Source organism: Martes martes, assembly GCF_963455335.1.
Source record: "Martes martes genome assembly, chromosome: 7".
In the NCBI taxonomy this organism is placed as follows: domain Eukaryota; kingdom Metazoa; phylum Chordata; class Mammalia; order Carnivora; family Mustelidae; genus Martes; species Martes martes.
This window is the reverse complement of record NC_137894.1, coordinates 142,676,476-142,702,197: the sequence shown is the minus strand read 5'-3', so window position 1 is coordinate 142,702,197 and position 25,722 is coordinate 142,676,476. Positions and strand designations below refer to the sequence as shown.

The window sequence follows — 25,722 nt, the reverse complement described above, 5'->3', positions numbered from 1 at the left end:
TGGGAAAAAGGGGGACTACTGTATATACAGGGATATACTACTTGTACACTCAAGCAAATATTCTGGCAAGGTAGGTTCTTAGAGATAGGATGGCCAAAGGGCATACTGGCTTTCTTTTTTCTTTTTTTTAAGATTTTATTATTTTTTAAATTTTTATTTATTTATTTATTTATTTATTATTAGTTTTAAAATTTATTTGAGAGAGAGAGAAAGCATGAGAAGGGGGAGGGTCAGAGGGAGAAGGAGACTCCCTGCCAAGCAGGGAGCCCGATGCGGGACTTGATCCCGGGACTCCAGGATCATGACCTGAGCAGAAGGCAGTTGCTCAACCAATTGAGCCACCCAGGCGCCCTATTTATTAAGATTTTATTTATTTATTTGACAGAGAGAGATCACAAGTAGGCAGAGAGACAGGCTGAGAGAGGAGGAAGCAGGTTCCCCGCTGAGCAGAGAGCCTGATGTGGGGCTCGATCCCAGGACCCCGGGATCATGACCTGAGCCGAAGGCAGAGGCTTTAACCCACTGAGCCACCCAGGCACCTCTAAGATTTTATTTTATTTTTTAAAGATTTTATTTATTTATTTGTCAGAGAGAGAGAGAGAGAGAGAGAGAGCGAGCCCGCGAGCACTGGCAGATGGAGGCAGACGGAGGCAGAGGGAGAAGCAGGCTCCCTGCTGAGCAAGGAGCCCGATGTGGGATTCGATCCCAGGATGCCGAGGATCATGACCGGAGCCGAAGGGAGCTGCCCAACCAACTGAGCCACCCAGGCGTCCCTCTAAGATTTTATTTTTTAAAGTAATTTCTACACCCAACGTGGTGGTTTGACTCACAACCCCAAGATCAAGAGTCACATGCTCTACTGACTGAGACAGCCAGGAGCCACGCATGCCCTCAACACTTTGCTAGTGCTGTATTACTTGATTAAAACATATTATGCTACTGGGGCACCTGGGTGGCTCAGTGGGTTAATTAAGCCTCTGCCTTCGGCTCAGGTCATGATCTCAGGGTCCTGGGATTGAGCCCCTCCTGCCTCTCTAACTACTTGTGATCTGTCAAATAAATAAATAAAAACCTTAAAAAAAAACAAAACCCAAACAAACATATTACACATTGGCAACAGTGAGATTTCCTGTTTCCCTACAGTCTTGCCAACATTATGCATTATTAGTCTCTTGCAGATCTGACTGGTGAAAAAACAGTATCTTTAGGATGCTGAACATTTTTACTTGAATACTGACCATCTGTCCTATAAATTACTTAAGTATATCTTTTGATTATTTTCTATTAGATTATATATTTTCACCGATTTGCATAACCTTTTATAGAGTAAGAAAGTAAGACCACTGTATGCCAAGGCAGACACTGTTGGTGACTTATCCAACTCGCCCCTGCCCCCCTCTTCTGTTTGTCCCTCTTTGTGAAGTGCCCACAGGTAATCCTTCCAACTTTTTAAAGCTATTTCATCTACTGTTTACCTACTTATTTCCAAAGATTTTTTGAAAATTAAAAAAAAAAAAAGAATTATTTATTTACTTATTTGACAGACAAGAGATCACAAGGAGGCAGAGAGGCAGGCAGCGAGAGAGGAGGAAGCAGGCTCCCTGCTGAGCAGAGAGCCCGACGCGGGGCTCGATCCCAGGACCCTGAGATCATGACCTGAGCCGAAGGCAGAGGCTTTAACCCACTGAGCCACCCAGGCACCCCTAATTCTTTTTTTTTCAAAAGAGTTTATTTGAGAGAAAGAGAGAGAGAGAGAGCACATGATGGGGGAAGGTCAGAGGGAGAAGCAGACTCCCCACTGAGTGGGGAGCTGATGAGGGACTAGATCCTGGGACTCCGGGATCATGACCTGAGCTAAAGGCAATTACTTAGCCAACTGAGCCACCCAGGTGCCCTCACTTTACTACTTCATCCTTAAACTCTGTGACAGAAGTGTAAATCTCTTTTCAAATACTTCCAAACAGTTCAGTAATTTTTTTCCCTTATAGATATTCATATTCTGAAAGCCTCTGTCCTGTTCTCAAGACCCACTCTGTTGGACTTCCCCTTCTGAACCCTACGCTTTCTCTTTCTTGGTATTCTCTCTTGCAGTGGTGAAGAACACACCGGTATCTCCTGAGGAAGGGTAAGGACATGGTTAGCTGTGAAACCCTGCGTGCCCCCAGAATATTTGATTCTATCTTCAAATGTGACTGACAGTTTGGCTGGGTAAAGAATTCTAGATGAGATTCTCTTCTCTCAGAAAAATTCACCCCCCAGCTTTAATAAGATATAACTGACATGTAATACTGTGTAAGTTTAAGGTGTACAATGTAATAATTTGAAACACCTATGTATTTTGTGAAATCTTTACATGAGGTTGGTTAACACATCTTTCACCTCACATAATTACCATTTTGTTGTTGTTATGGTGGTGGTGAGAACATTTACGATCCATTCTCATAGCAACTTGAGCGTATACAATACAGGATTAACCACAGTCACCATGCTGTACATGAGATCCCTGGCACCTATCCACCTTGTAACTGGGAAGTTTGTACCCTTTGGATCCGTACGTCCCCACTTCCTCCACCCCCAACCCCTAGCAACCACCGTCTACTCTGCTTCTAGGAGTTCGGTTTTTAAGATTTACATTGAGATCATACAGTATTTGTCTTTTTCCATCTGATTTGTTTAGTGTGCCCTCAAAATATGTTGCCCCAAATAGCAGGATTCCCTTTTTTATGGAATATTATGTAGAATAATATATATTCCTGCATGTGCATAAGTAATCTCACATCTCCTTTATCCATCATTTGTAGACACTTAATGTATATCAACGTCTTAGCTATTGTGAATAATCCCCCAGCGAACAATGGAGGTAATGGAGGTTATCTCTTTGAGGTGATGATTTCACCTCCTATGGATATATGCTCAGAAATGAAACTGCTAGATGCCACGGAGGCTCTACTGTTAATTGTTTAAGGACTCTCCACACTATCTTCCATAAGCAGCTATAAAGTTTACATTCCACCATCTGCACAAGGGCTGCCATTTCTCGTTCTTGCCAGCATCAATCACTTTTTGATAACAGCCATTGTAATAGGTTTAAGGTGATAAATATTTCATTGTGGTTTTTATTTGCATTTTCCTGATGATGAGTGATATCGAACACCTTTTCATGCACATACTGTATATGTAGATCTTCTTTGGGAAAAAATCTATTTAAATCTTGACCCATTTTAATTATTTTTTTGTTTTCGCTACTGAATTATAGGAGTTCCTTATCTATTTTGGATATTAATCCCTTATCAGATATATGGTTTGTAAATATTTTTCTCCCATTTTGTGGGCTGCCTTTTCACTTTGTTGACTGTATCTTTTGCTGTGCATTAAGTTTTCTGAAATTCCACTAGTTGATTTTTGCTTTTGTTGCTTGTGCTTTTGGTGTCATACCCAAAAAATCATTGCCAATTTTGAGGGGCAAAGAACTTTTCCCCTATGTTTTCTTCTAAGAGCTTTATGGTTTAGGTTGTCTGTTTAAGACCTTAATCCACTAAAGGTTAATTTTTTTTTTTTAAAGATTTTATTTATTTATTTGACAGACAGAGATCACAAGCAGGCAGAGAGGCAGGCAGAGAGGGGAGGGGGAGGAGCAGGTTACCTGCTGAGCCGAGAGCCAGACGCCGGGCTGGATCCCAGGACCCTGGGATCACAACCTGAGCCGAAGGCAGAGACTTTAACCCACTGAGCCACCCAGGCGCCCCGCACTTCAGGTTAATTTTTGTGGGTAGTGTAGGATAGGGGTCCAATTTCAAACTTCTGCCTGTGAATATCCAGTTGGTTCAGAATTTTAAAGGTCTGGCTCATATTCTTTGAGCTTAAAGCAATGCACAAGAGTGTAATGCCATTTTCTTACAATTCTGTTTGTGACTTTATTTTTCCTCTTCATTCTCGTTAACCTTGATATATTTAAATTTTAACATACCAGAGATTTTAATCTGTGGTACATTAGCATTCAGAACAGATACACTGTGAGTCTTCCGGCATGTTTGCACTGGGCACCAAGCCCTTTCCATCTGGAAATTTAGGTTCCACAGTTCTGGGAAACTACCTTTTGTTATTCCTTGATAATTTCCCCTCCCATCCTCAGTTCTTTTTCCCATTCTGCTTTATCACAAACTACACCACCTAGGCAGATATTTCAATTTTATGTCTTATCTTCCTTAATTCTCAAGTCTTTGAATTTGTATAGTATTTTCTGAGAGATTTTCTGGACTTTATTTTCCAACCCTTTTACTGACTTTCTTCCTACCTTCTTCTTTCTTCTTAAAATTACCTTCTCCTCAATGGTCCTTTTTCAGTGCATCATATTCTTCTTTCATGAATATAATGGTTGTTGTTGTACTATTGTCTTCCTCTTTTTTAAATCTTTGGAAATAAAAACTGTAATTTTCCTTTCCTTTTTTTTTTTTAAAGTAGTCTAGTTTCCTCTTCTAGTTTTTCTTTTTTATTCTAATTTATTTTAGTCTCTGGTTATTCTCAAATACCTGGAGATTCCTGGCTGTCCTTCCATATTTCCATGTTTAAGAGAGGCACCAAAACTCTGGACTGAGTGTTATATATATGAGGGCTGGACTGCAAGATGACTGGACAGAAATTAAGGAGCTTCAACTCAACACCCAACTGCTTCTATCTGTATTCTCTTTTAAGTCAGTTTTCCCAGAGAAGAAATCTCCTATTCTCTTTTCAGGCAATACAAAAAGGGCTAATAAAGTTCTGGGAGGTGAGCAAAGAGAGTGGAGAAAGAGTGTCTCACCACTCAGTGGTCCTTGTTTGCGGTATGGGATCCCCAAGTCTAGATGCTCTTTGATTTAGCCTCTTCAGAAAACGAACTGCCCCATTTCTAATTGGGAGGTGGCTTGGGGGCCCTTGTATCATTTTTCAGCTGTTCCACTTGTAACCCCACCCACAAAAGGAGCTCAGAGAACTTATTTCTAAGCTTTCTGAATCCTGTGGCATGACTCAGCATGATTCTTCTTGCTACCAGCCTACCTACCTCCGCCCTTAACTCCTGCTCTTAGAGGCTTGGCTTCAGCTCCCTCTGGTTTGCTGTATCTATGAAACATTACACACACACACACTCACACACTCCATCTGACAAAACTAAGTTTAATCCTTTGTCCTCTAGTTCTCTCCTGTTCTCTGACACTTCCACTCATTCATTCATTCATTCATTCATTTTGAGAGAGAGAGAGAAAGAGAGAGAGCGCACGAGAGATGGGGAGGGGCAGAGAGAGAAAGAGAGAGAGAGGGAATCTTAGGCAGGCTCCACACCCATCCGAAGCCCAATGCGGGGCTTGATCTCGCAACCCTGAGTCATAACCCAAGCCGAAACCAAGAGCTGGACACTCAACCAGCTGAGCCACCCAGGTGTGCCTGACACTTCCTTTTTAATTCCTTTACCACTATTTAGTGAGTGGAGGGAGGGAGCAAAGATAAATGTGCTCATGTTTAATTCTAAGTCCTACAGCTAATATTTTTAATTCCTGGTTTTGAATGGATGTGAGACTGAACTGTAGTTTTCTTCTCCATTTCCAACACATTTTGATAGCAGTGCTTCTGAATTTGAGAAATGAATCAGGAAAGTCCCCTTCTTTCTCAAGTTCTGAAACAGCTGGACAGAAGTGGTACTACCTATTCAGTGAAGGTATGAAAGGAGTCAAACATGAAATTCTGGGTTTGGCAATTTGAGGCGGGCATCTGGCCTTTCACCAATTTCTCAATTTCTTTTATAGTTAGTGGTGCATATAGATTCTTCCCTAGAGTTAATTTTGGTAACTTATGTTTTCACATTAAGAAATGTTCACCCAGGGGCACCTGGGTGGCTCTGTGGGTTAAGCCTCTGCCTTTGGCTCAGGTCATGGTCTCAGGGCCCTGGGATGGAGCTCCACATCGGACTCCCTGCTTGGTGGGAGCCTGCTTCCCTCTCTCTCTGCCTGCTTGTGATCTCTCTCTCTGTCAAATAAACAACAACAACAACAACAAAAAGAAATGCTTACCCATTTCTTAGGTTGGTCCTAATTTATTTGCACAAAAGGTACCCTTGTGATAATTTTACTTCTTTTCTATCTGGTCTTTTCTATGCTCCTCATTCCATACTTCATATTTTCTTTCCCTTTATCTTTTTTATTGCCTCCCTCTCATCCCCCCTCAAAAATAACAACAAAATCCAAAGCTTTAGATTTTTTTTTCTGTTTTTCAAATTCACGAATTCCTGCCTTTATTAGTTTCTTACATTATTATTACTTCCCAAGATTTATTCTGTTCCCTTTCTAACATAGGTTAATATTTAACGTATTCATTGTCGTACTTTTTTGTTTAATAGTGTGTTTGAAGCTACAAATATTCTTAAACACCAAAAGCAGTATTCTATAGGTTCTGATATGTAGTTTGTTAGTGTTAATTTCTAGATATATTGTACTTTTGGTGTACATTTTAATATTTGACCTATGAATTCTATGTGTTTTAAGTTCTACATGTTTGTACTTTTTGTTTCTATTTTTACTGGTTTCTATTTTTACTGCTCTTCATTCAGAAAATGTAGCCATAGGGGGCGCCTGGCTGGCTCATGGTGGAGTGAAGGATTTGTGATCTCCTGGTTGTGAGTTCAAGTCCCACGCTGGGTTGGAGACTACTCAAAATAAAAAATTTTTTAAGAAAAAGAAAGAAGAAGAAGGAGGAGGGGAAGGAGGAGGAAGAGGAAGGGAGGAAGAAGGGGAAGAGAAGAGGAAGAAGGGAAAGAAAAATTTGTAGCCTGGAAAGATTAACAGAACCACTGCTTATAGTTGTATATGTACTGCTTAACCCTGAAGAAATCATTTACCTTATAGCCATCATAAATTTCAATAGTTATTACATTAAATCCTGGCACAAAGTTATAACATATCCTTAGAAAGGGGTGTGTTTAAAAAAACTACACCAAGTTGTAATATAGGCTTAGAATATTAAGATCTGTATCTTTTTTCCTACTTAATGTGTCATGCATGGCCTGAGAGAGGTCAAGTCTTTTGTCACGTGCGTTTGTTAATTTAGCTCAGATTTCACATGACAGGTATTTTGGGGTTCCATTTATTATGTGCCATTCTACTATTAAAAATAAAATGTAGAAGGCGTGTCTGGGTGGCTCAGTCATTAAGCGTCTGCCGTCAGCTCAGGTCGTGATCCCAGCGTCCTGGGATGGAGCCCGGTGTCAGGCTCCCTGCTCAGTGGGAAGCCTGCTTCTCCCTCTCCCACTTGCCCTGCTTGTGTTCCCTCTCTCACTGTCTCTGTCAAATAAATAAATAAATAAATAAATAAATAAATAAATAAAATCTTAAAAAAAAAAAAAAAAAAGTAGGGGCACCTGGGTGGTTGGGTCAGTTCAGCAGTCAACTCTTGATTTTGCCTTAGGTCATGATCTCAGGGGCAGATCATGAGATAGAGATTTTAAAAAATTTAAGACAATAGAGACAAGTATCTTTATGGCCCTAGGTAAGGAAGAATTTCTTAAAACTAAACAAAAGACTCAAAGAGGCACTTCACAGAAGAAACAAAAACCAATAAAAATATGAAAAGATGTAATACTTCCCAGTAATCAGGGAAATATAAATAAAAATCATAAGGAAATGTTATTTTTATATCCACCAGATTGGCAAGGATTAAAAAAATCAGACAAATTCAGGGGTGCCTGGGTGGCTCAATGGGGTAAGCCTCTGCCTTCAGCTCAGGTCATGGTCTTAGGGTCCTGGGACTGAGCCCCACATCGGAGACTCTGCTCGGCGAGGAGCCTGCTTCGCCCTTTTCTCTGCCTGCCTCTCTGCCTACTTGTGATCTCTCTCTGTCAAATAAATAAATAAAATCTTAAAAAAAAAAGAAGAATTAGTGTATTAAAAAGAAAAGAAAAAGAAAAAGAAAAAAAGAAACTCTTACACAAATGCACCAGGACACATACAGGACAACTCACAGCAACAATGTTTGTAATACAAATAGCTCTAAGCATTCTGAAGGTCTCTGAATCAGAGAATGCGTAGGTAAATCATGGTATATTCATGTAATAGAACACTATATAATCATGACAATGAGCAGAGTAGAGAATGTGAATTAGCTAAATATGTCAACATGGAACACAATTTGGGTAAGAAAAAGCAAATAGGAGAAGGATGCATATTACATTTATCTAGTATTTAAAACCTTTACAGTATTTTTTGAAAAGATAAAAAAAAATAAAACCTTTACACTATTTCAATGAGAGAATGCATATATGGTGAAATTATAAAGACAATCAAGAAAACAACAACAATATTCTTGTTAGTGGTTACCTGGTAGGTGGGAAAGGAAGAAGGGGAATCAAGTTGGAGAGGGCCACAGTGTGAGTGATTTATAAGGTACTGATGATCCATTTCTTGAAGTAAATGGGTGTTTATTTCCCGTAATATTTACACTATAAACATCCAGCTTTTTTTGTATATAAAGCAGTTAATAAAAATTAAAACTGAATTTTAAATAATTGCTTAGATTTAACTAATAAAATTAAGCAATTTTTTAAAAAAAATTCAAAATAAGAGCAGCAGCAACATCGATTTTTATATTGAATATTTCCAAGACAAAGAGATTCTTCCACTCCCCAAAATCCCAGGTTCTAGTGATCAAATTCCTGGAATCAGGGTAATATGAGATGATATTAATTTAGTGTTAAAATAAATTTGGCACTTAACAGATTTTACTGGGTATCCACCATATACAAGCTGAACTTCAGTACACTCCTTTGCTATCCCCATAAGGAAGGGACCAGGCCTGATCCCTTCCAAGGGGACATGGTGGAACAAGGCTCTAACACTAGTGCAGTGGCTTCCTCACTGGATGACTGAACAAGCTGCAAAACTTTAGAAAACTTCAGTCTGCTCATCTGTAACATATAGATAAAAAAAAAGCTATGTCACAGGGCTGATGTTAAAAACAGGCAATGTGTGATATAGGTGCTGTGCACAGTCATTAAGAATTTCAGCTCTGGGGACGCCTGGGTGGCTCAGTTGGTTAAGCGGCTGCCTTCGGCTCAGGTCATGATCCCAGTGTCCTGGGATCGAGTCCCACATCGGGCTCCTTGCTCCACAGGGAGCCTGCTTCTCCCTCTGCCACTCTGTCTGCCTGTGCTCGCGCACTCTCTCTCTCTCTCTCTGACAAATAAATAAATAAAATCTTTAAAAAAAAAAAAAAAAAAGAATTTCAGCTCTGGGGATACCTGGGTGGCTCAGTCAGTTAACTGCCTGCCTTCGGCTCAGGTCATGATCGCAGGGTTGTGGGGCTGAGTCCCATGTCAGGCTCCTTGCTCAAAGGGGAGCCTGCTTCTCCCTCTGCCTGCTGCTCTCTCTCTGACAAATAAATAAACAAAATCTTAAAAAAAAAAATTTGAGCTCTGGAGCACAACACCTGGCCCAGGCTGGCTCTAGCACTCACTGAATGAGTCTAGGTGAGGTGACCTTCCGGGGATTCTGGTGCCCTCACGATTAAAGGAGCCTGAGAGGTGGGAAGCTTGAAATAGTTCCTGGCACACAACACACACTCAGTATGGGGTTGTGATTCTGGCTGTTACTGTTGTTAGTATGACTCTCCCAAAGACCTAATTTGTGCCCAATTTTTGATTTTCTACAAATGGGTTCATGCCATGCTCTAAGTTTAACCTATTTAAAATATTTGGTTCTTTAGGGACTTTTCTAAAATAGCATAATGAGGGGTGCCTGGGTGGCTCAGAGGGTTAGGCCTCTGTCTTCGGCTCAGGTCATGGTCGCAGGGTCCTGGGATCTAGCCCCGCATTGAGCTCTCTGTTCCGTGGGGAGCCTGCTTCTCCCTCTGCCTCTGCCTGCCTGTCTACTTGGGATCTCTCTCTCTCTATCAAATAAATAAATAAAATCTTTACAAAATAAAATAAAATAGCATCATGAATCATGGCTACAATTATAATATATATTGGTATAATTACAATTGGTATAAGAATTGCTGTAATTTATAAAAATAAATTATATATTCTCAAATTCACAATCTACTTTAAATATCAAGCTGCATTATTTTCTACCGAAGCAAAAATAAGTCTTGCAATAAACTGAAAAGTTCCCTATAAAGCAGTGGCAACACTGAAGCTCTCTACTTTCTTGCATTTCTATTACAGCTTTTGAAATTTAAAAATAAAAAAATATACATATATTTTGTCTCAATATTTTGAATATGTATAATCAGGAACAGTTTTTTTTTTTAATTTCTTAAAAGATTTTATTTATTTATTTGACAGAGAGAGTGAGAGAGCACAAGCAGGGGGGACAGCAGAAGGAGAGGAAGAAGGCCTTGAGCAGGGAGCCTGATGCAGGACTTGACCCCAGGACCCTGGGATCATGACCTGAGTCAGAGGCAGACGCCCAACCATCTGAGCCACCCAAGCACCCTCAAGAAGGGTTTTGGATTTCATTTACCCTAGCCTGTTTTTTGAGTTTACCAGATTCATTACACTGATCTGGATGCAGACACTGTATTGTAAATAACAGAACCCTTGTAACTACTGTTGTTAATGACCTAAACTGCTAGCTTGCTACAAGTCAAGCCGGAAAGAAGAGGTATACAGAAAAGATGAACAGAGTTGTTCAATGAAAAAGGTTTCCAGAGCGCCTGGGTGGCTCAGTCAATTAAGCAGCTGCCTTCGGCTCAGGTCATGATCCCAGGGTCCAGGGATCAAGCCCCACATCGGGTTCCCTGCTCAGCGGAGAGCCTGCTTCTCCCTCTCCCTCTGCCTGCTGCTCTGCCCTACTTCTGCTCGCGCTCTCTCTCTCTCTGTCAAACAGATAAATCTTTAAAAAGAAAAAAGAAAGAAAAAGAAAAAGATTCCCAAAATGACTTGTGCCTACCTGATGGGAAAGGGGAAAGAAAGAAGTCCAATATGGAGCATTTCCAGGAAATGAGATGGAGAGGAGGTGGAACTACTGGCAATGGCAGTGACAGCAATGTCTAAGACTTAGACCACTGAGGGAAGGGTCATTTTTAAAACAGGTGACCTTGTAGGAGATAGGAGAAATTAAGAACTTACAAGGGAACCAAAGCCAAATGGTCTAGAAGCCATTCTCACTTGGGCTGTGTACTTTGGAACCTTCCTCTTCAGCCCAGGCCAATCAAGCTGGAACTGGGGAGGTTGGGTGTGTTCTGAAGGAAACTTTTTTTTTTAAACTCCACAAATGATACTACTACACAGCAAGGGTTGAAAATGACTGGTTTAAGAAGTCTGAAGCCAAAATGACCCAAGTAACCCAGTGGTAGTAGCAATAAAAGTAACTACATCGTAGACCACATGAAAGCACGAACTGGTTCTCTCTCTGCCTTCAAATTACACAGTTCCCTGATTTGTCCCATAGTGAACATTCTCTGGGATGCCAAAAAGGCCACTACTGTTACAGAGCTCTGAGTACTAGCAGTGGCTCCAAAACAAACACCAGCTTTAAAAAGAAAACAGGCTGAGTGGGTCTAAGTAGATTTCCCTAAAAACACCCTTATAAAAGGAATCTGTAGTCAACAGTGCTTAAATAATCCTTCAGCAACCTACTGTATTTTGCATATACTTGAAGTTAGTGTCCATTCTTTTTCTTCTTCATTAATTTTCACTAAATTATTTTAAAACACAGGATTTCCCTTTCTCTCTTACTAAAAGTCAGACTGAAGAAAAGTCCTTGAATCTTAACTCAAAAAGTGCTTTGCTACTGGGTCACCAGGATCAACTAAAAGATGGGAGTCTTCACTGAAGGGCCTTGTCAGATACTTTAATTGGATCAAGACATCCTTACCCAGTTCATGCAGCACCAAACTAGAAGTGACAGCTAACAGAACACTCGCTATTCAAAAATAACTCAATAGACTGGAACTGTGGCAGAAAACCAATTAAATGAACTTTAGTAGTTACTGAACTCAGGTAAGAGAAAAAATCAGTTGCAGGGATCAAATAAATTAGGCCTGTGTCGAGGGCAATTCCTGTGGCTGGTCCAAGAGGCTGAGTATTGACTCTGGAGAAGGAACCAAGAAGACTCGGAAGAGCTGGCTATGTTTGCAGTGGTAGATTTGACCTCTCTAGCTCTATATGGCAGAATAGAGAACAGTGTTGTAGACATTTCTAGAAGGCAGATGCTAGTACCAACTAAAGGGAAAAAAAATCTATTAACTAGAGTCATCCACCACTGGAACAAGATGACATAAGGAAGAAGTGTGCCCCTGTCCCTGGATGTTTAAAACTGGCCAACTAACTAGCTGTCATAAATACATATTCTGAGCAATTATTATAAATTTCTTGCTTTAAATTAAGTGGCTCTGGTTTAAAGAAAAAAGAATTATTGTTTAAATCGATTGTGGCAGAGTATGGTGACAATTCAGTTTCTGCCACCAAGAAGACTGAATATTTCTAACACAAGAAAATCTTAGTCAGAGCAACCCTGGGGAAGGTCAGGGAATCTCTCAAAAGTTTACTGCACATAGATGACTGTTCCTTAAAAGCACTGGGTACCAGGGGCTGCCACAGGGCCCGATGGGAGCCCTGCCACAGCCTCCTGCACACGCGCCTCTGCACTCACCCGGCTCTCCCCAGCCTGCTGCTGCGTCACCCCTTAGGCTGTGCACACAGTCCCCCTGCCAACACTTAGTGCCCCCATGCCAACACCACAATAAGACTACAAAGGTCTTCCCATCTTTTTTACTCAGCAAAAAATATTTATTGTAATAGTTACTATTATTATTATAAGTAGGCTCCATGCCCAGAGTGAAGCTCAATGTGGAGCTTGAACTCAGGACCCTGAGATCAAGACCTGAGCTGAGATCAACAGTCAGTGGCTTAACCAACTGAACCACTCAGGCACACTGGTAAAAAATATTTAGATCTTTCAAGGCCTACGTAAAATTTTACTGCAAACCACTTGGGTTCACCCTTATCACCAGATAAGTCCACTTTATCTGACTCACTGGAGACATCACAGAGCTTGATGCACGAGGACACAGATGTTTCTTAAATGAATTAGTAAGAGGCCACCCCTATTTTTCATTGAAATCTACATATTCCTTCAATATTACCTCTTCAGCCTATGTTTCAAAATGTAGGTTTTACTATTATTTAGGTATGGTGAGCCAACACATCAGGACTGGCACTAAAAAGGTAACTGTTATTAACAGTTCACAAGAGAAGGGGGCACACAGTGCCATCTGGAGCCACATAGGGAAGCACCAGGCTTAGTCAGGAGGCACAAGGAGCAAGGGGAAAGCACAGGAAAGGGTCAAGCAGGGTAGACTGGATTATCTGAACCATTTCAGTAGGCTCTGGGGTATAAATACAGTCTCTAGTTGTCTGGCACCTGGGCCTGGGATGATTAGGGCAAAGGAATATTGCCTCCTAGAGTTTAAGAGCCAGATAAAGGGGGTGGTTCTGAGTATGAGCTCTGGATTAATTCATCTGCACATAAACAGTACACTCACAGGGGAGTAATCTGCTATTTCTAGGAATTAGCTGCCCTGGGAGGGGCAGTCTCTCCCAGGTCAGCATAGTCCCAGGTGCTAGAATATTAAGAAAACAGAAAATAAGAAAATATAGTTAATACACCTTGCTTTATTTTCTTCATAGCACTGACGTGACAAGACATTATGTATTCATTTGCTGCTACTCTCCTACTAGGATGCCAATTCCATTAAAGCAGGAACTTAACATTGCTTAGAACAGTGTCTGGCATATAGTAGGTATTTAATAATAAGTGTATTAAATGAATGACTGAATAAATAAACAAACCTGCATAAAAACATGGCTTATGCAATGTTTGGAGAGAGAGGAGGAGTACAAGGCCTACTTCTCTTATGTACTTGAAATATTACTCCCAACTTTAAACTATTAACTTCTTTACAGGAACCAAAGGAAAACCTGGGGTTAGTTCCTGAATTGGGGAAATTAAAACTAATCACAGTAAGGAGACACAGGGGGGTGGAAAGAGTTGTACTTTGGAGTCAGAGCAGGACTTACATGCTCACCCCACCGCTTACTAGCTAGAGAGCTGAACTAGATCTACTTCTGAATCAGTCTCCTCACTGGAAAATCAACAGAGCATGAACATGAAAACATACCCATCAGACTAGCTAATGTGAAAAAGTTCAACACTTCTATGTGTAAGAACATGGGAGGCATAGGCTACAGGCTATATAACATTCAGTCGTGATCTCAGGCTTACCAAAGTGCTCCATTATCTCAACTGTGGCAAACACATTTGCATTGAGAGTTCAGTAATGCTTGACTCAAAGCTGACTATACCTGCCATGGAAGGACTGCCCAAGAACCCATCACTTGTAAGTTAAAGGACTGTGGGCAGGTTTTTAAATCTCCCTGGCCTTTCTTTCCTGAATAATGGAACTTAGCTGACGAAGTTGTAAAGGGTGAATGAATGCTATGGACTGAACTTGAATCCCCCAAGATTCATATGTTGAAACCCTAACCCACCATGTGACGGCATTTGGAGAGGGGGCATTTAGGAGTTAGGTTTAGATGGGTCTTAGGGTAGGTCCTCACGATGGGATTAGTGGAGACATCAGAGAAGGTGCTTTCTCTTTCTCCCTCTGCCATGAAAATACAGCGAGATAGCAGCTCCTTGCAAGTCAGAAGGAGCACTCTCACCAGAACCCCATCAGGACGGCATCCTGATTTTGGGCTTCCCAGCCTCTAGAACTGTGTGAAATAAAGGTCTACTGTTTATATGCCACTCAACCCATGGTATTTTATAGCAGCAGCTTGAGCAAACTAATACAATGGGTTCATACAAGTAATACACCCAGAAAAATGCTCAGCATGAAATGCTCAAATATCTGGGGCGCCTGGGTGGCTCAGTGGGTTAAGCCTCTGCCTTCGGCTCGGGTCATGATCTCAGGGTCCTGGGATTGAGCCCCACATCGGGCTCTCTGCTCCACGGGGAGCCTGCTTCCCCCTCTCTCTCTCTGCCTGCCTCTCTGCCTGCTTGTGATCTCTCTCTCTGTCAAATAAATAAATAAAAATCTTTTAAATGCTCAAATATCTGTCATTACTGGAAATAGCAGGTTGCAATTAAGTTCTACAAAAGAGACTGAGCCAGAACCTACCGCTCAATTCTTAAGCTTTCCTTATTTCCTATAAGGGGAATTTTTTTTTTTTAAGATTTTATTTTATTTATTTGACAGAGAGAGAGAGAATCACAAGTAGGCAGAGCAGCAGGTAGAGAGAAAGGGAGAAGCAGGCTCCCCGCTGAGCAGAGAGCCCGATGTGGGGCTCGATTCCAGGACCCTGAGATCATGACCTGAGCCGAAGGCGGAAGCTTAACCCACTGAGCCACCCAGGTGCCCCAAGGGGAATTTTTTTTTAAAGATTTTATTTATTTATTTGACAGAGATCACAAGTAGGCAGAGAGGCAGGCAGAGAGAGAGAGGAAGGCAAGCAGGCTCCCTGCTGAGCAGAGAGCCTGATGTGGGGCTGGATCTCAGGACCCTGGGATCATGACCCAAGCCGAAGGCAGAGGCTTTAACCCACTGAGCCACCAGGCACCCCAAGGGGAAATTTTTAAACAAACAAAAAACATCTTTTACCAAAACCAAGCAAACAAAAACCTAGTATTTAGCAGGACACATAATAATGACAAGCATTCATTCAGTCCTTATCGTAGGTTAGGGACTATTCTCTGTTCTTCTAAGGGTTTTTAAATATCAACTTATTTACATAGTAATTTTTTTTTAAGATTTTGTTTATTTATTTGATAGAGAGACACAGTGAGAGAGGGAACACAAGCAGGGGCAGTGGGAGAGGGAGAAGCAGGCTCCCCACTGAGCAGGGAGCCCGATGCAGGGCTCGATCCCAGGACCCTGGGATCACGACCTGAGCCAAAGGCAGCTTAACCCACTGAGCCACCCAGGTGCCCTTAGTAACTTCTTTCTAGATACTTCTCCTGAGGCAAGGGAAACAAAATAAAAAACAAACTACTGGGACTACAGCAAAAGAAACAATCAACAGAACTAAAAGACAACCTACAAAAAAAAAAAAAAAAAAAAAAAAGACAACCTACAGAACGGGAGAAGATACCTGTAAGTGACATCCAGTAAAGGGTTAGTATCCAAAATATATAAAGAACTGGTACAACTCAACACCCCCAAAATGAATAATCCAATTAAAAAATGGGCAGAAGACATGAACAGACATTTTCCCAAAGACATACAGATGGCCAACAGACACATGAAAGAAACTCATCATAACTTAGTATCAGGGAAATGCAAATTAAAACAACAATGTGGTATCAACTCAATACTGTCAAAAAGGCTAAAAACAAAGATCAATCAATGGCAGGTATTGGCGAGGACATGGAGAAAAGGGAGCCCTCTTGCACCGTTGGTGGAATGAAAACTGGTTGTGGAAAACAGTATAGAAGTCCCTCAAAAAGTTAAAATAGAACTACCCTATGATCTAGCAATTGCACTACTGGGTATTTACCCAAATACAAAAATACTAATTCAAAAGGTTACACACACCCCCATGTTTATATCAGCATTATCTACAATAGACAAATTATGGAAAAAGCCCAAGTGTCCATCAACTGACAAATGGGTAAATAAGATTTTACACACACACTGGAATATTACTCAGTCACAAAAAAGAATGAAATCTTTCCATTTGCAACAATGTGGATGGATCTGAAGAGTATAACGCTAAGCGAAATAAGTTAGGCAGAAAGAGACAATATCGTATGATTTCAGTCATGTGTGAAATTTAAGCAACAAAACAAACAAGAAAAGGGGGAAAAAAGAGAGGGAGGCAAACCAAGAAACAGACCCTTAACTATATAGAACAAAGGGTTACTAGAAGGGAGGTGGAAGGATGGATAGATGAGGTAGGTTTTGGGGATGAAGGAGTACACTTACTGCATTGAGCACCGGGCGTTGTATGGAAGTATTGAAATCACTCTATTGTACACCTAAAACTAATATTACACTGTATGTTAAAACTAACTGGAACTTAAAAAAAAACTTAAAAAAAGAAAGTAAAAAAATAAATGTTAACTCATTTAATTCTTACTATAGCCCTATGACCTACTATTATTATTCCCATTTTATAAGTGGGGAAACTAAGACCCTGGGGAGGTTAAATGACTTGTCACACAGATTAAGCCTGGATTTGAATCCATGTGGCCAGGCTTCACAATATTCCTAACCATCACTCCATATTCTCTCTTCACGTTAACACTCTACTCCAAGAATGAAAAAGAACAGCAATAACTTTAGATGGGTTATACTGAGTATACTGGAATGTCTTAATAGAGACTAGCATTTTTGAAGATTTTATTTATTTATTTGACAGGGAGAGAGAGATCACAAGTAGGCAGGGAGGCAGGCAGAGAGGGGGCAGCAGGCTACCTGCTGAGCAGAGAGCCTGATGCGGGGCTTGACCCCAGGACCCTGAGACCATGACCTGAGCCAAAGGCAGAGGCTTAACCCACTGAGCCATCCAGGTGCCCCAAGAGACTAGCATTTTGAATAGGTAAACAAATTTTTAAAAATGAGCCATAAGTTGCTTAATGACAGGCTAAAATAAGACCCAGCAAAAGTACTTGCATATTCCAAACCAAAGCTAAAAATAACTCTGTAAAACCAAAAAGACTAATATATTTCTTATACTTGTGCTTTCAACATGTTGTACACAACATTTAAAAGGCTGACCTTAAAAAAAAAAAGGCTGATCTAACACATAGTTCAAAGTTGAGAAGTACAAAAACAATGCAGAAAAATACCTCTTACTAGAATCTAACATTTATTAATGCAGTGACAGGAAAAATGAAGAAACTTGTCTGTGAAAGTAACACGAGTTTGCAACTGTGCACAATTCAATGTGTAAGCCTCAATAATTTGAACATGTTGAAACGAACATGTTTAACACCTGTGTTAAAACACTCCTTAAATGAGCCAGTCCACATTTTTCGGTAGTGGCAGTACAAAAAAATTACATTTTGTTGATGGCAGAATGTTCCTTAAAGTGGATGTTAGCTTCTAAGGTGCTATATTAGTTTCAGGTGTACAATATGATGACTCAACAATCTATATATTACTCGGTGCTCATCACGATAAGCACTGAGAAATGTGTAAGCTTCATGGCTTAAAATTACAATATAAAGATGTGATGTGATAGAACTGTGCATGGTGCTGAGGAACAAAAAAGACTGTAGGAAGTACAATTCTAAGGGAAAGGACCCCATGTAAACTCTGCCCTGTGGGAACTTTTCCATGGAAAAGGAATTCAGCAAAAAACAATTGTACGGAAATATAGAGAATGCTTCTAACTTAGAAGAATATGAACTAATACACACGATTTAAGCAATGCCCTAAATTTCAATAAATGGTGCTGGGAAAACGAGAGAGCTACATGCAAAAGGTGAAACTGGTTCCTCAAAACAAACAAACAAACAAAAAAAAAACAGAGAGAGATGAAACTGGACCACTTTCTTACACAACACACAAAAATAAACTCAAAAGTGATTAAAGGCCTAAATGTGAGAACTGAAACCATAAAACTCCTAGAAGAAAACATAGGCAGTAATTTCTTTGACATCAACCAAAGAAACAGTCTTCCAGATCTGTCTCTTTAGGCAAGGGAAGCAAAAGCAAAATTAAACTATTGAGGCTACACCAAAATAGAAAGCAAAAGCAGCCATCAACAAAACCATAAAGCAACCTACTAAATGAGAAAAGATATATCCAATAAGGAGTCAAAATCCAAAATATATTAAGAACGTATAAAACCAGACACCAAAAAATAAATATTATCCAATAAAAATGGGCAGAGGATCTGAATAGACATTTTTCCCAGGAAGACATCCAAATGGCCAACAGATACATGAAAAAGATGCTCAGCACCACTCATCACCAGGAAAATGCAAATCAAAACCACAACGTGGTATCACTTCACACCTGTCAGAATGGCCAGAATCAAAAGGACAACAAATAACAAAAGTTGGAGAGGACATGGAGAAAAAGAAACCCTAATGCACTGTGGGTGGGTATGGAAGCTGGTGCAGTCACTATGGAAAACAACAGGGAGGTTCTTCAAAAGATTAAAAATAGAATTACTGTTAAGATTAGTAATTCCACCACTGAATATTTACCCAAAGAAAATGAAAACACTAAACTGAAAAGATACATGCAGCTGTATGTTTCTTGGAACATTATTTACAATAACCAAGATGTGGAAGTAACCCAAGTGTCCATTCACAGATGAATGAGTAAAGAAGATGTGTACACACACACACACACACACACACACACACACACACACAAGAATATTACTCAGCCATAGAAAAGAACAAGATCTTGTCATTTTCAACAACATGGATGGATCTAGAAAGTATAATACTAAGTGAAGTGAGTCAGAGAAAGACAAATACCACATGATTTCGCTCAAATGTAGAATTTATGAAGCAAATGAACTAAGAAAAAAGAGACAAACAACACTTGAAAAACAAAAGATTTTATTTGTTCATTCTTAGCGAGAACAAGGGGAGAGGGGGAAAGAGAGACAAAGAGACTCTGCACTGAGCGCGGAGCCCAACACGGGGCTCAATCCTGCAACCTGAGATCACGACCTGAGCCAAAACCAAGAGTTGAACACTTAACCAACTGAGCCACCCAGGTGTCCCAAAATAATAGACTCTCTTAAAAAAATTGTTTTAATTTTTTATTAACATATAATGTATTATTAGCCTCAGGGGTACAGGTCTGTGAATCACCAGGTTTACACACTTCACAGCACTCACCATAGCACATACCCTCCCCAATGTCCATAGCAAAATAACAGACTCTTAAATACAGAAAACAAACTGGTGGTTGCCAGAGAGGAGATAGGTGGGGGATGGATGAACAAGACAAAGGGGATTAAGAGTACACTTGTCATGATGAGCACTGAATAATGTACAGAACTACTGAATCATTACACTGTACTCCTGAAACTAATATAAGACTGTATGTGAATTATACTTCAATAGAAAAAATAAAATAAAATAATGCCCAGTAAGCTTAAAATACTACACTTACCAAGTTATTTAACCTGGACAGATCTGGCTTCCTAAGGTCTTACCTATTATATTATGTGCCCAAATTAATGCTGATATAAATATGCATAATCACACTATCAGCCTAACCATACAACCTATCATTTACTAAGCTGATAATGATGTGACAAAAGTAATTTGTAATAACAATAATAAGAGATGGGGCGCCTGGGTGGCTCAGTGGGTTAAAGCCTCTGCCTTCGGCTCAGGTCATGATCCCAGGGTCCTGGGATTGAGCTCTGCATCGAGCCCTGCGTCAGGCTCTCTGTTCTGCGGTGAGCCTGCTTCCCTTCCTCTCTCTCTCTGCCTGCCTCTCTACCTACTTGTGACATCTGTCTGTCAAATAAATAAATAAAATCTTAAAAAAAAAAAAGTAATAAAAGAATAGCAGCAATAAAACATTCTTACCCAAAATAATGAAAAAAAGCTAGGAAGGAGGGGAAAATTACAGCCAACTAAAGATAAAACCATGATAAAATTCTTCCTAGAAAACTGCTAGAATTCCAGTTATCTGCAAGGATGCTTGAACAGCGTAAGATTTATAACATTAGGATACTGAAGCAGAATCCTCAGTAAACTTCTTTATATGTTGATTTTAGTTCTGAATACCAAATTTTAGTAACCTCTAACTTTCTAATACCAAGTCCTTAGATATATGAAGAAATAAAAGTTTTAAAATAATGGTTTTATATTCAGAAGAAAGGACTGGAATTTTTGGATCCATTCCAGGGCCATCTTGAGTGCCATTAAGACTCACTCCCGCCTACAGAACCACTTAAGTACCATTTTTCGTGCAAGATAAAGTCCCTTCCTCCCCACCTCTCTCTCTTTCTCTCTCTCTCCCTCACACACACATACACACGGACAGGACTTCAAAATTATGATGATACAAACAGAAAATAACCATTAGGAAAACACTAGGAATTTATATAGGGCAATATGCTTACAGTATCTTATATGCGAAATGCTATGAAGTTTACAGAGCTCTTTTAAGTGCGTTATTTTACTAATACAGCCATCCTGAGAAGATGAAGTTATCACTATTTTAAAGACCAGAAACCTGAGGTTAAGAAAATTAAGTAACAAGGGGGGAAAAAAAAAACGTTAAGTAAAGTGACTGGCTCAAGGTCAAGTTAGACATTTGATCACGTGTCAGAGCAGGGTATTAATTCAGACTTCTTGTTCCTAGTTCAAGGTCTCTAAAACCCCAACTCCTACAGGCCAAATCTAGAAATCGAATGATATAAAGGCTTTGGAAGACTAAAAAGTTCTAGAAGGATTTTATTATGAAGATCATTTGCACCAGTGAAATATCGATGCCAAGGCCTTAACCTGAGCAATAACATCTCTCTGGACTAGTCATTAAGACACTGCAAAGAGGTCCAGATGATTCTAACATGCAACACGGTTGAGGACTTCTGATCTCCATCAGATGATACAAATTGCAACAGTGCATTACAAGCATGTTTGCAACTATCATTTGTATTTTTGTATTTTCCTTTCATACAAATTAATCATCAGTCCTTAATCAGTTAGTGACAGAGTTTAATAAAGCCAAAGTGCTGGCTTTAAAGACCTCAGTATTAGCTATGAGAAAGGTGTATAACGCTGCATAAGAGTAATTACACAAAACTATGTTGTCTTACTTTTAAAAACTCTGTTCTAAAAAAAGAAAAGAAAAGAAAAAAACCCCTCTGTTCTAGCCAATAGCTAGAATATTCAATTAAAATGTATAGCCTTCAATTTGTGCTATTAAGAACATTTAAAAATCATTACCTTCATCTGAAGGAAAAAAATTCCACAACTTTTCCTATAATACTACATCTATGATGCACTCACTGAGGAGCAGGAAGCTCACTACACCAAACATAATATATGCAAATAGCAGCTGAGGTCCTTGTGTGACATATTAGATGACAATCAGCACTGAAAATCATTTTAATAAATACTGGATATTGAACCAACCTTACCTTTTGTAGACTTGTCGGATTCAACTGAGTTTTGTCAATTATTTTTATTGCAACCTAGAAAAGAATAAATAAATGTTAATAGATTTTACAAATTTAGTAATTATAGACTAACTGGTAATAGTTTTGTAAATGCTCAGACATGTGGGACATGAGAAAGACAGAGCGAGACTGATTATATAATGAAAACACTTCTAAAAACGTAGGACAATGAAGCAAATCAATTCCCTATTCAGTAATACTTAAAAATTAAAAAAATTTTTTTTTCTTAAATTTTAATCCAAAGGCAGGAGTGGGTAGTGGCTGCACCATTCCTGGAAATACTGCAATACCAGGTCAATGCACAGAGTGGACGGAGCAAGCTCCTATTCCATTTCCTAGTTCCCAAAATCCATCTCATGTACTGTCCTCAGAGGGAGGATGTAGCAGATATTAAACTGATAAAGAAGAGATACTACACTTGATCTTAGCTAAAAGGCTGAGAAGCAATCCAATATTTTAATTCCACCTGATGCTGGGATCCAAGGGCAGGAAGCACAGCTTTTACAGATTTACACAGCCCAGAATGCCTTGCTCAGCAGGGAGCCTGCTTCCCATTCCCCTCTCTCTGTCAAATAAATAAAATCTTTAAAGAAAAAAAAAAAGATTTATTTATTTGACAGAGATCATAAGTAGGCAGAGAGGCAGGCAGAGAGAGAGCAGAGGAAGCAGGCTCCCTGCTGAGCAGAGAGCCCGATGCGGGGCTCGATCCCAGGATCCCGGGATCATGACCTGAGCTGAAGGCAGAGGCTTAACCTACTGAGCCACCCAGGCGCCCCTGTCCTCTGTCCATTTCTTGACTGGATTATTTGTTCTTTGGGTGTTGAGTTTGGTAAGTTCTTTATAGATTTTGGATACTAGCCCTTTATCTGTTATGTTGTTTGCAAATATCTTCTCCCATTCTGTCAGCTGTCTTTTGGTTTTGTTAACTGTTTCCTTTGCTGTGCAAAAGCTTTTGATCTTGATGAAGTCCCAATAGTTAATTTTTGCCCTTGCTTCCCTTGCCTTTGGTGATGTTCCTAGGAAGAAGTTGCTATGGCTGAGGTCAAAGAGGTTGCTGCCTGTGTTCTCCTCAAGGACTTTGATGGATTGCTGTCTCACATTGAGGTCCTTCATCCATTTTAAGTCTGTTTTCGTGTGTGGTGTAAGGAAATGGTCCGGTTTCATTTTTCTGCATGTGGCTGTCCAATTTTCCCAACACCATTTACTGAAGAGACTGTCTTTTTTTCACTGGACATCCCTTCCTCCTTTGTCAAAGATTAGTTGACCATAGAGTTGAGGGTCTATTTCTGGGCTGTCTATTCTGTTCCATTGATCTATGTGTCTGTTTTTGTGCCAGTACCATACTGTCTTGATGACAACAGCTTTGTAATAGAGCTTGAAGTCTGGAATTGTGATGCCACCAACTTTGGCTTCTTTTTCAATATTCCTCTGGCTATGCGAGGTTTTTTTGGTTCCATATAAATTTTAGGATTATTTGTTCCATTTCTTTGAAAAAAATGGATGGGATTTTGATAGGGATTGCACTAAATGCGTAGATTGCTTTAGGTAGCATAGACATTTTCACAATATTTGTTCTTCCAATCCAGGAGCATGGAATATTTTTCCATTTCTTTGTGTCTTCTTCAATTTCTTTCATGAGTACTTTATAGTTTTCTGAGTATAGATTCTTTGCCCCTTTGGTTAGGTTTATTCCTAGGTATCTTATGGTTTTGGGTGCAACTGTAAATGGGACTGACTCCTTAATTTCTCTTTCTTCTGTCTTTCTGTTGGTGTACAGAAATGCAACTGATTTCTGTGCACTGATTTTATATCCTGACACTACTGAATTCATGTACAAGTTCTAGCAGATTTGGAGTGGAGTCTTTTGGGTTTTCCGCATATAGTATCATCAGAAGAAAGAGGCTTTGTCATGAACTGGAGAACATAATTAACTCAGCTTTGCAACTGAAGTCCAGGGACACAAATGGTCTCACCACACACTGAGAAGGCTGTATTACTACTGTGCATCCTTCAGGACCAGATACACAGCAGACCCTTGAACAATATGGGGGGGGGGGCACCACCCCTTCGACAGTTGAAAAATCTATGAGTAACTTTTGACTCCCCCAGAACTTTAACTACTAATAGCCTATTCTTGATGGGAAGTCTTACTGATAATATATATAGTTGATTAACACATCTTTTGTATGTTGTGTGTGTTTTTACAATAAAGTAAGCTAGAGAAAAGAAAATATTACAAAATGGTAAGAGAAAATACATTATAGTACTGTATCACATTTATAAAAAAAAAAAATCTATGTATAAGTAACCTGCCCAATTCAAACCATGTAGTTCAAGGGTTAACTGTACTAACAGCCAGTAAGCACATAAAAAAGATGTTCAACATCACTGATCATTAGGGAAATGCAAACCAAAACTCCAACATACCACTTCACACCCATCAAGATGGCTACTATAAAAAACCAAAACAACCTCCCAGAAAACAACAAGCAATAAGGATGTAGGGAAACCGGAACCCTAGTGCACTGCTGGTAAGAATGTAAAATGGTACAACTGCTATGGAAAACAGTATAGAGTCCCTCAAAAAAATTAAAAATAGAATTACCATATAATCAAGCAATTCCATTTCTGGGGATGTACCCAGAAAAACCAAAAGCAGGGACTCAAACAGATATTTGTAGACCCGCAATCACAGCAGCACTGTTCACTTAATAGCTAACGTGGAAATAACCCCCGCGTCCACTGAGTGATGAATGGATAAGCCTAATGTAGTGTCTCCATACAGTAGAATATTTTTCAGTCTTTTTTTTTTTTAAGATTTTATTTGTTTATTTGAAACACAGAGAATGAGTGAGCGAGAGAGAGAGAGAGAGAGAGAGAGAACAAGCTGGAGGAGGGGCAGAGGGAGAGGGAGAAGCAGGCTCCCTGCTGAGCAGAAAGCCCAGTGCAGGGCTCAATCCCAGGACCCTGGGATTGTGACCTGAGCCGAAGGCAGGCGCTTAACTGACTGAGCCACCCAGGCGCCCCAAATATTTTTCAGTCTTAAAATGGGAGGAAATTCTGACACATGCTAGAGCATGAAGGAACCTTGAGGACACTATGCTAAATGAAACAAGCCAGACACAAAAGGACAAATACTATGATTCCACTTTATGAGGTTCCTAGAGAGTTCACATTCATAGAGACAGAAAGTAGAATGGGGTAAGGAAAGAATGGGGAGTTAGTGTTCATGGATACAAAGTTTCAGTTTTACAAGATGAAAACAGATCTAGAGATACATGATGGTGAAGGTTGCACAACATTATAAATGTATTAGATACTACTGAAACATACACTTAAAAACATTTAAGAGGTTAATTTTAAGTTATGTGCATTTTATCACAATAAACTAAAAAAATAAGCCCATTATATGTTAATATAAATAACATTTTTGTGAAATTCTCACATATCCTGTATTCAATGTGTTGTGATACATCTCATGTAGCCTCTGGAAAATTTTACTTTAGGTTCATGAAAGAGAATGGAAAAAGTACTATCTTCATGGTATTACAAAAATAGTATTGACTTTGCAGACCCCCTAAAAGGTTCTC

General features: G+C 39.7%; 1 protein-coding gene across 8 annotated transcripts in view; it reads right to left on the bottom strand.

The window, feature by feature from the left end:
- MARK3 (microtubule affinity regulating kinase 3) overlaps nucleotides 1-25,722 on the bottom strand; it is a 120,515-nt gene that overhangs the window by 49,422 nt on the left and 45,371 nt on the right. For all 8 annotated transcript variants that reach the window (XM_080807530.1, XM_080807532.1, XM_080807531.1 and 5 more), the window contains one exon: nucleotides 22,094-22,147. In XM_080807530.1, the coding sequence (XP_080663656.1) occupies nucleotides 22,094-22,147 (54 nt within the window). The remainder of the gene's footprint in view (nucleotides 1-22,093; nucleotides 22,148-25,722) is intronic.